At 36.6% G+C, this 13,100-nt stretch overlaps 1 protein-coding gene across 1 annotated transcript in view; it reads right to left on the bottom strand.

Moving 5' to 3' along the window:
* WASHC4 (WASH complex subunit 4) overlaps positions 1 to 13,100 on the bottom strand; it is a 52,444-nt gene that overhangs the window by 21,594 nt on the left and 17,750 nt on the right. Inside the window, exons 14-20 of the mRNA XM_037067834.1 lie at positions 10,344 to 10,470; positions 5,964 to 6,089; positions 3,781 to 3,888; positions 3,158 to 3,304; positions 2,949 to 3,028; positions 1,564 to 1,669; positions 934 to 1,050 (exon numbers count right to left, since the gene is read on the bottom strand). Coding sequence (XP_036923729.1) covers positions 934 to 1,050; positions 1,564 to 1,669; positions 2,949 to 3,028; positions 3,158 to 3,304; positions 3,781 to 3,888; positions 5,964 to 6,089; positions 10,344 to 10,470 — 811 coding nt within the window. The remainder of the gene's footprint in view (positions 1 to 933; positions 1,051 to 1,563; positions 1,670 to 2,948; positions 3,029 to 3,157; positions 3,305 to 3,780; positions 3,889 to 5,963; positions 6,090 to 10,343; positions 10,471 to 13,100) is intronic.

The following is a 13,100-nucleotide window of genomic DNA, read 5'->3' as shown; positions in this document are numbered from 1 at the left end:
CTAAATAAAAATATTATCATTAGATGGAAATTTAATCTTAAACATGTCAATGTTTATAATACTTTATTCAAATGGGGAGATGTACTATATAGTATCTGAATTATTGGTGCTACACAGGTAAATCTTTCAAAAATATAATTTCTTCCTCTTAGTCAGTAGCTCTCTAAATGAATTTAGTAAAATAATGGTAGTTGTCGAAACTGTATTATCATCAGTAGCATTTAATATTCCAACCAATTTTGCATTTGCATTCTTCTAAGAAACAAAAATTTAAATATAAATATACTGTTTACTACAGTAAAATAAAATTCCAAATTCCTAATCTGGATTTTTACATAAAAAATTAGGAACTAAAGACCAACTTAACACAATAGTGACACTATAACTTAAAATCATCTCTTTCTTCTAGACAGTGATTTATGAAAAATTTTAAATATGTAAAAACCTACTTCAATCAAAAGTTTTCCCGGCCCTGGCTGGGTGGCTCAGTTGGCTGGAGCATTGTACCATGCACCAAAAGGGTTGCAGGTTCAATTCCCAGTCAGGGCACATACCTAGGTTGCAAGAAAAATCCCCAGATTGATGTTTCTGTCTCACATTGGTATTTCTTTCTCTCTTAAACAAAAATCAATAAACATATCCTTGTGTGAGGATTAGAAAATAATAGCCCTGGCTGGTGTGGCTCAGTGGACTGAGTGTCAGCTTGTGAACCAAAGGGTCGCTGGTTTGATTCCCAGTCAGGGTACATGCCTAGGTTGTGGGCCAGGTCTCCAGTAGCAGGTGTGCAAGAGGCAACCACAAATTGAGGTTTTTCTCCCTTTATCCCTTCTTTCCCCTCTCTCTAAAAATAAAATCTTTAAAAAAATAAAGTTTTCCCAAATACTGCATTCCAAATACATGTTTTAAGTTTTTCAATCTCAAATGTGGTATTACCTCATTTAAAATTTCCATGATCTCCTTGTCGTAACAATCCAGAAGTATTTCGTAGGCCTCTAAATGTCTTGCATGCATCATAGCAGGTACACAGTCACGTAAAGCACTGAACATATACTAAGAAGAAAATCAGAATGTATATGAATTGATAAAAACCAGATCTCTAATGTAAATAATATCAGAGTTTAATTATCTGTCTTGAAAGACAAAACATCAATCTGAAGGCCATTTTTTTTACATATAACTGTCTTCCTTCCCTAAATAAGAGTAGTTGGGTTTTATAATGTACATATTTTAACACAAAAAAATCAAATTTACTTATTCTTTCCTATCCTGAGCATTCGATTGCATTCACTTCCATATAGAAAGATCCAAATAATATATCCCTTACTGACAAGTTAATGTCAGACAACTGTGACAGAAACTAAAATCTAGGAAATGAGAGTGATAAGGAATAAGAGGGAAAGAGTTAACTATATTAATATTTATTCAGTATTAGTCTATACTATATAAATACTATTGAGTATATATAGCATTATGTAAGCTGGCATTAGCAGTTAAATCAAATAATCTGTTTTAAAATTAGTTTGTACAATGATTAAAAAAGTGATGGGCTTATTCTTTACTTACATGTAATCTGGCTGCATCAACGGCATTTTCATATACATCATCTAAATAAATCGGGAAGACAGCTCGATGCCAGTATAAAAAACAGCAGTTACATTGTGCTTGAACTCTACAATGTAAAGGCGTAATTAGTGGTATCAAAATTGAAGTATCTCTCCCCCCACCCAAAAATAATCTCTTACTCATTTTTGCATTCCAGACATCACTTAACCCAAAATTAGTATGGAAAAGCCACAAAATAAATATTTCAAATTGAACAAAGGTAACAAAATATTCTAATACCTGATACTTTCAAAATTCTGCACATGTGCTTTTAGTTTTAAAGCACACATGAAAAACTAACTTTTAAACAGAGGAATTTAAAATAAATTTATTTCAATATCATCAGATATGTCTACACTTACAATACTTGTATCACATGCACACTTTTACCTGTCTTGAAATTGAAAAACAAAGTCTTTTAAAATATTGTGACAAAAAAGGGTACACTTAATCTACTATCTTTGCCAAGTGACTATTTCATACCTTACAGTGCAACAAAATGATCACTAAATATCTCATAAAGAAGACCATTTACTATTTCTTCCAAGGATAGAATGTTAAATGCCACTAACTACAAAATACCTCAGCTTCTCAGAAAACATTGTTGTAAACATGAACATTAAATAGAAACTGTACTGTAACCTTAATTTGGCTAGGAATTCAAATTCAGAAGATTCATTTTCCCATTAAGAAATGTGCTGCTTACTCTTTAACTAAAAAATAAATAGCCCTGGCTGGTGTGGCTCAGTGGATTGAGCACTGGCCTGTAAGCCAGAGGGTCATGGGTGTGATTCCCAGTGAGGGCAATGCTGGGGTTGCAAGCTAGGTCCCCAGTTGGGGCGCATGAGAGGCAGCCACAGATTGATGTTTCTCTCCCTCTCTTCCTCCCTTCCCTGCCCTCTAAATATAAATTAAAATCCTTTTAAAAATTAAAAAATAAATAAAGCCACAAGGAGCTACAAAAGGTATGCCTTCCAAAAACTACTTCATCTTAGTGCCTGGCTACCAACAACGGATGGCTAAGCCTCTCACAAATAGATGAAGCCTTATGAGAAAGCAAGTTTTAAACGTCAGCTGGAGACACCCATCACAACAATCACAAGGCACATGAGAGTCTGCCAGACACTCTCAGGGCTACATCCTATTGGCCCATGTGACTTCCAGAAGCTGGAAGCAAAGTTAAAGACATATGACCCCTAGTCACAGTCTCATTCTGGTCAGGCTAAGAGAATCACGGAGAGGAACTAGTGGTGTATTGGGATGACATTTCTTCTCGTTATGCTAAAAAGAAAACTGATGTTTCCATTAGCCCTGCCTTTTGAGTATCATTACACATCCCTACTTACCTTTCTCTAAGTTCGCTGATAAGATCCAGCTTTTTCATGACTACCTGAAGTGGAAAGAGTTCTTCATCTTTAAATGTTTTCTATCATGGAAGGAAAAAAGGGCAGAGAAGTTGCAGTCAAAGTGAGAAGAGACCTCTTGGGTCAATAAGAAGGGAACTATGGAATCTCGGATCTCATTTTTATTACCTAACTAGCAGCAATACACTTACCAACTGCGTGCCAACACTGAGCGCCAAAGAAACAATAAGGCGCCTCTGCTTCGTGCTTGGTCCATTTAGAGTGTTTTCAGCCAAAACTAGAGCAGAAAGCACATCAAGACGCTGTTCGCTATATTTTTTGTCAGAAATTACTCTTTTCTTAAAGATAAGAGAAAAACAGTACACATGAGTTGTATTTCTGAGGCAGTAACAAAAGACTCAGAAGAAAATCCTTTCACTACTCTTCTGCATGATTCATTTTGAGGGAGCGTCTTCTGATACTGCTGTGTGATTTACTCCTGCAACATTATCGTTTAGCATTGGTGGGGACAGCACATCTGTATAGGCATACATTAAAATCTCCATTATTAATTTAATAAGGAAATCATTCCTTTAAAAAAGACACTTATATTTTAAAACTGCATATAATGTCACTTTTAACACATTAATCTATTATTTGTTTTAGGTTCAGAGAAAGAGGGCTCTAAGTAAAAATCATAAAATACCAGGGAGATAAGTGACCAAGAATATTATGTTTGAGGAAATGGAGTAAACTGACTGAACTAAAAAATACATATAAAGCAAAATAACAAACTAAAAAGATAATTATGCTGAGTACATGATAAGTTTCATACCTTGGCCACAGAAATAGAATTCAGAGCCTGATGTTGAAGGTACTGTGTTATATGTGAAACCGAGTCAGCCACAACCATGCTTCTCCTGTAGAACATATGCTCTATTGCCTAAAAAAGGGTCAGAAGTAATTTTGTAAAAATCAACATAAAACTTTTAGGCAAATATTACAGAATATTTTTATTACCTTGAGCTAGGTACTTGTAAAAAGAACTTGTAAATGAGATGCAAGAAGTACTACCATAAAGGATAAGTATGGTAAATTCAAATGTAATAAAATTAAAAAGCCAATATAAAAAAAGGCAAGCCAATGTATGAAAAATAACTGCCACACACAAGGGATTAGTAGTTAGAATATGAAAAATCCCAAATGAAAGAAAGATTTTTAAAGGCAAATAATCCAACAGAAAACTGAAAAGATATGAGCAAATTTTTAACCAAAGAAACAGTTAAATGTTGAAAAGATGCTATCATTAATAATAAAAAAAATGAACGTTAAAAATCACAACCAAAACCATTTATACCAAAAAAAAAAAAAACATTTATACCCACTAATTTGCCTAATAATACCAATATTGGCCAGCAGGGGAACAATGGGAAGTCGATCATATTGTGAGGGGCACGCAAACGGATATGACTGCTTTGGAAAACAACTTGGCATCACCTTGGAAAGCTGAACACGGACATAACAGCAATCCACTCGAACACCTCAGAGGAACTCTGGCACTAGCACACCAAGAACCACATGCAAGCAAGGCAACACTGTTTATTACAGCAAAGACTGGGAACCCAAAAACTCATCACCAGGAAAGCTGCACAGCTACCAAAAGGAAGGAACTATGGCTATTCATCCCAACATAAATAAATTCAAACACAAAATTTTGAGTAAGTCAAAGAACACATGAAGTATTACTCCATTAGTATAAAGTTCAAAAACATATATAAACAATGAATGGTTTATAGACCCAAACTTATGTGATAAGCCAAAAAGAAAAACAAGAGAATGATAAGCACAAAATGCAGGATAATAGATTTCTGAGGGTGGCAGGAAAAGATGGGAGTGGGGGGATGAGACAAGGAGCTTTGAAAATACAGGTAATATTCTCCTATTTCTTAATTGAGATACTGGTTTCTTGAGTGTTTACTATCTTTTTAAATTATTCTGATACATTTGATATACATGTACCTATATAATGCATACACACATATATATGTACTTTTGTATTTATATTTCTTAAAAATATATATAGCTGGTAATACATGTTAAAGAAAAAAGACAAAAACTCTAAAAGCACAATCTCAAAGAAAATCTATTTCCTAAGCACATCTAAAAGCTATCAGCAGAAATTTGCTACCGAATCATAAATTTCAATTTTTTAAAGATTTTATTTATTTTTATTTAGAGAGAAGGGGAAGGGAGGGAAAGAAACATAGATCAGTTGCCTCCCACACACCCACAATGAGGAAGTAGTCTGCAACAGAGGCCTGTGCTCTGACCAGGAATTGAACCGGCGACCTTTTGGTTCAGTGCAGTGCTTAACCCACTGAGCCACACCAGCCAGGGCCTTAATTTCAATTTTTAAAAAAAGTTAAAAGGCTCTCCTGCTTAGAGGGGCTTTTTTGTTTATTTATATAGAATATGCTAAGAAATATTTTATCATATTTCCAGAAGTACTCTGGTTCTTAATTTATTTGTCCATTCCTGCAAGTAGCTCACTCATTCACATCACAAGATTACAGCACTTCCTCTAAGTTACAAAAAGAAAATATATATATATATATATGTATGTATGTATCTCCTCATGTTGACTATCCTCATATGTATTTGAAAACCACAAAACAATAGCCAACGGTACAGGGATATAATTTTTTTAACTCACACAATGTGTTTAAAACTTCCATGAGTAAATCTTTACTAATACTTAGGCTAAACTTTTCATTTTCCTTCTTTTATGTCTCATTACATGTTAACTTTTAATATAGTTTAAATATATTAGCCATTCATAGAATATTAACATAAATTTCTTTCAATGCCTAGTTCCTTTATCCTGCTGAAAGATAAGTACATTTTCTCATAATTTTTTATTCTCATATAATCAGAAAGTCAAACCTTAAAAGATCATCTTAATTTAAGCCTGGGTCACTTCTAAATTATAATGGCAAGGTAAAATAATCTAAAACCTACCTTGAGAAGTTCAACAAGCCTGCATAATGCCTTAACTGATGTTTTGGTCATTGGCTTTTGCATGGACATGTAGAGATTCATTGTGGTTTTAATAATGGTACTAATACTATACGCATATAAGAAGCCCTAGAAAAAGAAAATAAAATAATTAAAATTACAAGAAAATATTTCACTTCTTCACAATTTCAATCTCTGTGTAGTAATTACTCCACAAGTCACCAATAACTAGTGTTTCTAAAGTTCCTTTTAAAGTCATCTCTTACAATATTGAAATAGTCTCCCTCACACAATGTTACGTGCAATGTGGTTAGGTTTCCAAGCAGCCCTTAAAAGTTTTCTAACTTAGCACATTCTGGAAGTTTAGTACCACTGAAATACTGTTTATAATCACATTAAATAATCCTTACATTAAAAAAAAACACTTCAGAAAAAGTATGTGGGTGTCAGGAAGATACCTATCCATTTGTATCTTATCTGCCAAGCAAGAAGATAGGCAGAAGTTAAAGACTCCCATGTGTCCACAGCTTAACAGAAGAACTGAGGACTGTAAGGCACTAGGAACCCAAAAATGAGGATGGAGAGTGCTGCTCTCCAGCCAATACCTAAACACAAATGCATTCTCAGTTCCAAGCCAATCCCCCCTTCACTTTCACCTAGGCCAACACGCAATCCACCGGCTACCATGTTCCCTGCCCATGGCGGTGCTAATCACACTTTCTCTCCTTCCAGCCCAGTAAGAACAGATTCTCTCCTACCCTTCTATTCGTGAAGGAAGCACACAGGCTTTATGAGGTTAAAAAAACAGAGCATATTATAAACCCAGGGAAACATTAGGGGAATAAGAAAACAGGACAAATAATATTCCCTCTCAAATATTTTTTTGATTTAGAACCAAAGAAGGTACAAAAACACGAAGACAATGATGAAGGCTTGCTGAGTTTATAAAGGACCAAGATAGATACACTCACAGGTTATGAATGAAGCTAAACTACATTACTGGGGACATACCCAAGGAGCTGGGGCAGAAGCTACATGTGAGTTACCCCCAACCTCTGGCTCCTGCCCCACCATGTGTGAGAGATCCAGTGCTCTCCCATCAATACTACATCCCACCAGTAACAGCAGCTCACTAAAGGGGTGGCACTCAGTGAGGGGTGGGAATTTCTCTAAACCCGTAATAGCTCTGTGGTGAAGAGATGTGCTAAATGAATAAGAAACGAAAGGGCAGCAACGTCAGAAAGTGGACAGTAAGGCCAAAGCTTGCAGTATGCACGCAGGAAAGAGCCACAGTCGTACCCCGTCAGCTACAGGACTGGAACACCAGACTCCGCCCTAGTGCAGTGCAGCACTGGGGAAGGTCAAAAAGCAGAAACAGGGAATAGCAGAAGTGCCACTCAAAGGCAGGCAGAAAGCGGGGTTCTCTTTTGGGGGAAAAAAGATACAGAACTCATGGGCCGATATCACACCATTCCCAGATAGATGGTCAATGATTTATAATGGATATACATGAAGGATGTACAGCATTTTAAAGATCTAAATTGGGGGACGGGGCATCTGGGGTCTGTTTGTTAACAGCAGAATAAATAATTTGGACCAACCTTTCCACGGAAAACAACTAGAAAATCTGGGTAAAACATTTTTAAAAATCTCTTAGAAGGCATTAAAACTGATTTATATTCCTTATAGCCAAGCTCTGGGAAAAGAGACTGGGAGAAGTGAGCTTGACATGTGAGGCTGCTTTCCCTTCCACAAGAGGAGAATAAAGGCGGAAAACAAGCTTATCTTTCAGCCTCTCATTCTAAGGGAAAGGGAATAAAAGTAAGAGTTCACGGCCCAAAGGAGAAAATGGGAGTCCAGGTAAACACGAGGCTCTGGCTTGGAATCCTAAAAAACTACCCCCTAAAAAGTGGGGGTGAACCAGAAAGAAACAGCCAGCAGAGGATTTAGGTCCCACTTCAATCACCTCCATGTACAGCTGGGTTGAGATAACCCGTGTTACAAGGTGTCCAAGACTAGATGTGTACCAGAAGAAAGACAAAAACTCTCTGGAAGAATAAAAACAGTATCCAGATCCTCAAATTATATCTACAATTTTTCATATAGAATGTGTCACACTATAGAAAATAACCAGCCATATAAAGAGATGGCATATCCAAAAATGAGATAAAAAATAGCTAACAGAAATACCCAGATAATGAAATTATCAGACAAGAGCTTCAAATAATTATGCCAAATATGTTGAAGGAAATAAAACAAAACTACTTCAGAAGAGAACTGGAAACCACTAAAAGAAATAAGTAAAGAAAGAAATGTAAAATAATTAAAATTAACATGGAAAAAAAATTAGACAGACCAATCCTTGAAGAATTAACGGCTGAGAATTTTCCACAAGCTCTACAAATCATAAGCAGCACAAACACAAAGGAAATTTTACCTGGGTGCATCAAAGTAATAATGCTAAAAAACAAAAATTAATCTTGTAAGTCATTAAGGAAAGACAAATAGTGAAAAAGCAACAAAACTGACAGATGACTTCTCAACACAAACAAAGGAAGCCAGAAGGCAATAAAATGGTAGCTTTAAAAGCTGGGGGATGGTGGGGGTGGAATCCTACCAAACTGGATTCTGTAGATAGCAAAACAACCTTGGAAAATAAAATTAACATTATGCCAAGTGAAATACCTCTGTCAGAGGAAGACAAATACCATATGATTTCACTCATATGTGGTATCAAATGAACAAACTGAACAGGGAAAATGGGGAAAGACTCAGAGATGGAAAGCAAGATGACAGCTAGAGGGGAAGGGGCTATGGGGGGACTGGGCAGAAAGGAAAAAGGACTCATGGACATGGTGTGGCGACTGCTAGAGGGAGGCGGGTATAAGGGGAATGAATAGTAATAGAAAAATGCAATAAAGGTTAAAGCAAAAAAGAAATTAAAATAAAGACACATTCAGACAAAAAACTGTGATAACTCATCAATGACGTCATTTTAAATGAAATACTAACAGGTATTCCATAAAAAGAAGGATGAAGAGATGTAGGAAGGAAGAAAAGCAATAGTAAAAATGTGGGTAAATCTAAATGAACACTGACTATAAAAACAGCAGCAGCAACAATAATACCTTGTGGTGTTTAAAATGTATAAACAAAGTACACAGCAGCAGCACAGAGAGAGGGAGACAAAGAGAACTGAAGCGATTTAAGATCCTTACACCATCTGGAAAGTAGTAAAACTAATGTACATTGGAGTTGAATGAGTAAATCACACATCTTAAAACCTCTACAGTAACCACTAAAAAAAAAAAAACAGTATTCAAATTCAAATGACAGGGAAAAAAAGAGAATAAAAGTGACCAAGAACAAGTGAGACAACTAGTAAGGTGGTAGTTTTAAATCCAAATACATCAGTAATAACATATATAGAAAACAGTTTAATGAAAAGTTAAGAAATGGAATTAATTTAATTAAATTAATTAAATTAAATTAAATTAAGAAATGCTGCTTAAAAAAGATAAACATTAAATTTCAGGAGCCAAACAGGTTTTAAGTAAAAGGATCCAAAAAGACACACAATGTAAACCTTAACTAGAAAACTAAGACAGCTATGTTATAACCATACAAAACAGATCTACCACGAAAGAAAAAAGGGATATTTCATAATCCAATTCACTAGGCGGATAAAACAATTCTTAATGTTATGCACTTAGTACCAAAATACGTAAAATGAAAACTGACAGAGTACAAGGGTAAATGGACAAATCCACAACAGTGAGGGAATCTAACCCACTTCTCTCAGTAACCAGTGCGCTGTGCAGACAAAATCATTTAGAAACACAACCTATTTAACATCTACAGAATACTACAACCAACAAGTACAAATTACATTCTTTTCAAGTGTCCATGAAATGTTTACCAAAGCTGCCATTGGCTGAGCCATTATGCAAATCTCAACAAATACCAAAATACTGAAATTACTGCTATAATCAATAATAAAAAGATAACTAGAAAATCCTCATATTTAGAAAATAATAAATCTCTTTCCAAATAAGCCACAGATCAAAGAAATCACAATAAAAACTTTAAAATATTTCCAACTCAATAAAGTATAATGGAAATGCAACATATCCCAAATGTATGGCATACAGCAAAAACGATCATGCTTTGAGGAGAATGTAGGAATTTAAATGCATACATTAGAAGATCTAAGTTATTCACTTGCAAATAATAAATGTTACACAGATCCAAATGTAACCTAATCAATTTCCATTTTATAGACAAAAACATATCCTACCCTTTCCAGTTTTTTTGAAGTGTACCTTCTGTGCATCAGATTAACAAAGAAATGATACCCAAAATATTCTAAGAGGATGCAACTACCTGTATAAAAACACTGCATCTATTGGTGAGGTCTTCAGCAAATTTATCCATTCTCTGCTCCTTAGATAAAATAGATTCCATTTTCATCATCCACGAGCTCACAAAGACGTAGTAAGACTGCACATCTCTACCAAAGGAAAATACTGGGGTTACTAAGCACAGAAAAGAAAATGTACTTCCATTTCTTCGTATTGGTTAGGACAAAATATTTCCTTGCAGCAGCCACCTCTTCTTACTGGTATTGAAAATACAGATATCATATATACGTATATAATTTATTCATTCAACAAGTATTTACTGAATGCCTATATAAGGCAAGCACTGTTTCTCAGTACTGAGAACAAAAATCAGCAGTAAAGAAAACAGACAAAAATCTCCACCCCCATGAAGCTTACATTCTGGAAAGGGGAGCTATATAAGAAATCAATAAACTTTGTAAGCTATCAAATGATATGGGGTAAAAAAAAAATACAGCAGGGAAAAGGGATAGGGACTGGGATGGTTGGTACAATTTTAAATACAGTGATCAAAGTAGGCTCGTGTGAAAACGTGATTCTGAACAAGACTTAAAGATGAACAAGTAATCCATACAAATATGTAAGATAAGAAAATTCTAGTGAAGCAGCAAATGTAAAATATGTTAAAACAGAACATACATCTGGCAAGTTCAACTAATACCAAAGAAGTGAGTGGAGCCCAGACAGCAGGGGTAAAAGTAAGGAGAAGGATCAGGGAGGTGTACGGACGGGGGACTGGGCCAGAGGAAGAGTGGAGAGCGGGGAGAGCCTTGCAGAGGGGACGTCAGTGCAAACTCCCTAGTGGACGTGAGCGGAGCGACCCGAGCCAACACTGAAGGGGATCAGCACACTTTGGCTGATGTGTTGAAGTAAACTATAAAGAGAATAATGGTGAAAGGAAACCACTTAGGATGCTGCTGTGACAATGCAAAGAAAGGGGATGACAGCTTGAGCCAGAATGGGAAAGGGGAAGCGCTGAGAATCTGAAAAGCCAGTATTTGCCGAATGCCAACCATATGCCAGCCGCTGTGCTACGCACTTTACACAATCAACTAGTTCAACCCTCACATTAACTTTATGAGGCAGGTATTATGATCTCCATTTCAGCGTAGAGAAAACTGATGCACAGAAGTTACATGCTGAATTTCATATAACTAATAAGCAACTCAGCAAGCCAAGATTAAACCCCCAATCTAGGAAGCCTTCCCACCCTGGAAAGACTTACTATAATTACATGCATGTTGAATTCAAACACTAAAGCATTCTACCAATGCACCACAAATCACTCAAGACAGGAAGTTTTAGCCCACATGCTGTTTAAACTGTACTTTTTAAAAAACTCAAGTGAGCAAAAAATGGACAATTCTCCTTTGTGGGATCTGACTTTACCAACTCTTTTTAAAAACTATCTACAATTATGAGCAGGTAGAGAAATGACCCATTACCGCTGATGAGAAACAGCTAAAGCACAGTAAGTACAGCAGGGAAAGAGATTGAAGAGACCCATTAATTAAAAGTAAAATCCACCCTGGCTGGTGTAGCTCAGTGGATTGAGCGCGGGCCTAGGAACCACAGGATCACAGTTTGATTCCCAGTCAGGGCACATGTCTGGGTTGCAGGCCAGTTCCAGTTCCTGGCAGCAGATGCATGAGAGGCAACCATACATTGATATTTCCCCCCCTCTGTCCTTCCCTCTCCCTCTAAAGATAAATAAGTAAAACCTTAAAAAAAAAGAGTAAAATCCCACAGAGGTTGGTGGCCAGCCATACTGCCAAGCAATCTGATAATCTCAAGAACTCAGTCTAAAGAAGGATCACACCAAAATTGATAATAAATGTGTTTTAAGGAGGTGAAACCCTACCATCCGCTGAGAAAAATGGTTTCTGCTGAGCCAGAATTCCATCAGACAAGACACCAATACTGTACTTTTGGCTTCACCTCTAATGGTACTCAAGTGTATTATCTGATTGTGGATAATTCGATTTAAAAGTCTGGGACAAAGAGAAAAGCACTAGGGCAATGCCTCCACTTTTGAGGACACTGTGATCAGGACCCAGCAGGGATACAACACACAGGAGAGGACAGAAAGATTGTGAGTGAGGACAAAACGAAGAGGCCCAGACTGTGGGGCCTTCCCTAACAGCAATCATGTCGACAGCATTTTAAAGGCTAACACACAATCAACAGTATTCACTCAGTCTGGACCACAGCATGCGGGATAAGGCAGAGTCTGTCTGTCACTCCGACCATCACTCCTATACAGACACTGGATGATCTTGTCTCCTGTACATATATACAAATAAAACTGCTTCAAGTTTCAAAAAGCAAGTTAACTGACAAAAGGAGTAAAAAAATGGCCAATGCCAGACTGTCAGCTTCATTACAAAATACAAACAGGAAAAAAATAAATCTCCTGCCCCAACATAAACCACTAAACGGTGTCAACACCTGTACGCCAATTTGGGGTTTCAAACGAAGGTTCACACCTCTGTCCTCTAGCATCAGTTTCCCAGTATCACAATCATTGTGAATGAAAAACAAAATGCAGCCACCTACAAAGCCGGGACCCCAGTTAAAAGACGGCCGGTGCAGCTGGCCAGCTGAGGTCCATTGTACAGTGTGGGGCAGGGAATCTGTCCCCACTGCTGCTTCCTCACTTACACAATGAACTCTGAACTGGGAGAGCTCTGAGTCCACCCTCAACTTGTTCTAAAATGTCAGACACGAGATCACAACATCC

This window comes from Sturnira hondurensis, unplaced genomic scaffold (genome assembly GCF_014824575.4).
Source record: "Sturnira hondurensis isolate 20B ecotype Veracruz unplaced genomic scaffold, ASM1482457v3 Scaffold0017436, whole genome shotgun sequence".
NCBI lineage: Eukaryota > Metazoa > Chordata > Mammalia > Chiroptera > Phyllostomidae > Sturnira > Sturnira hondurensis.
Note: the sequence above shows the minus strand (reverse complement) of the source record. Positions and strands in the feature narration are given on the sequence as shown.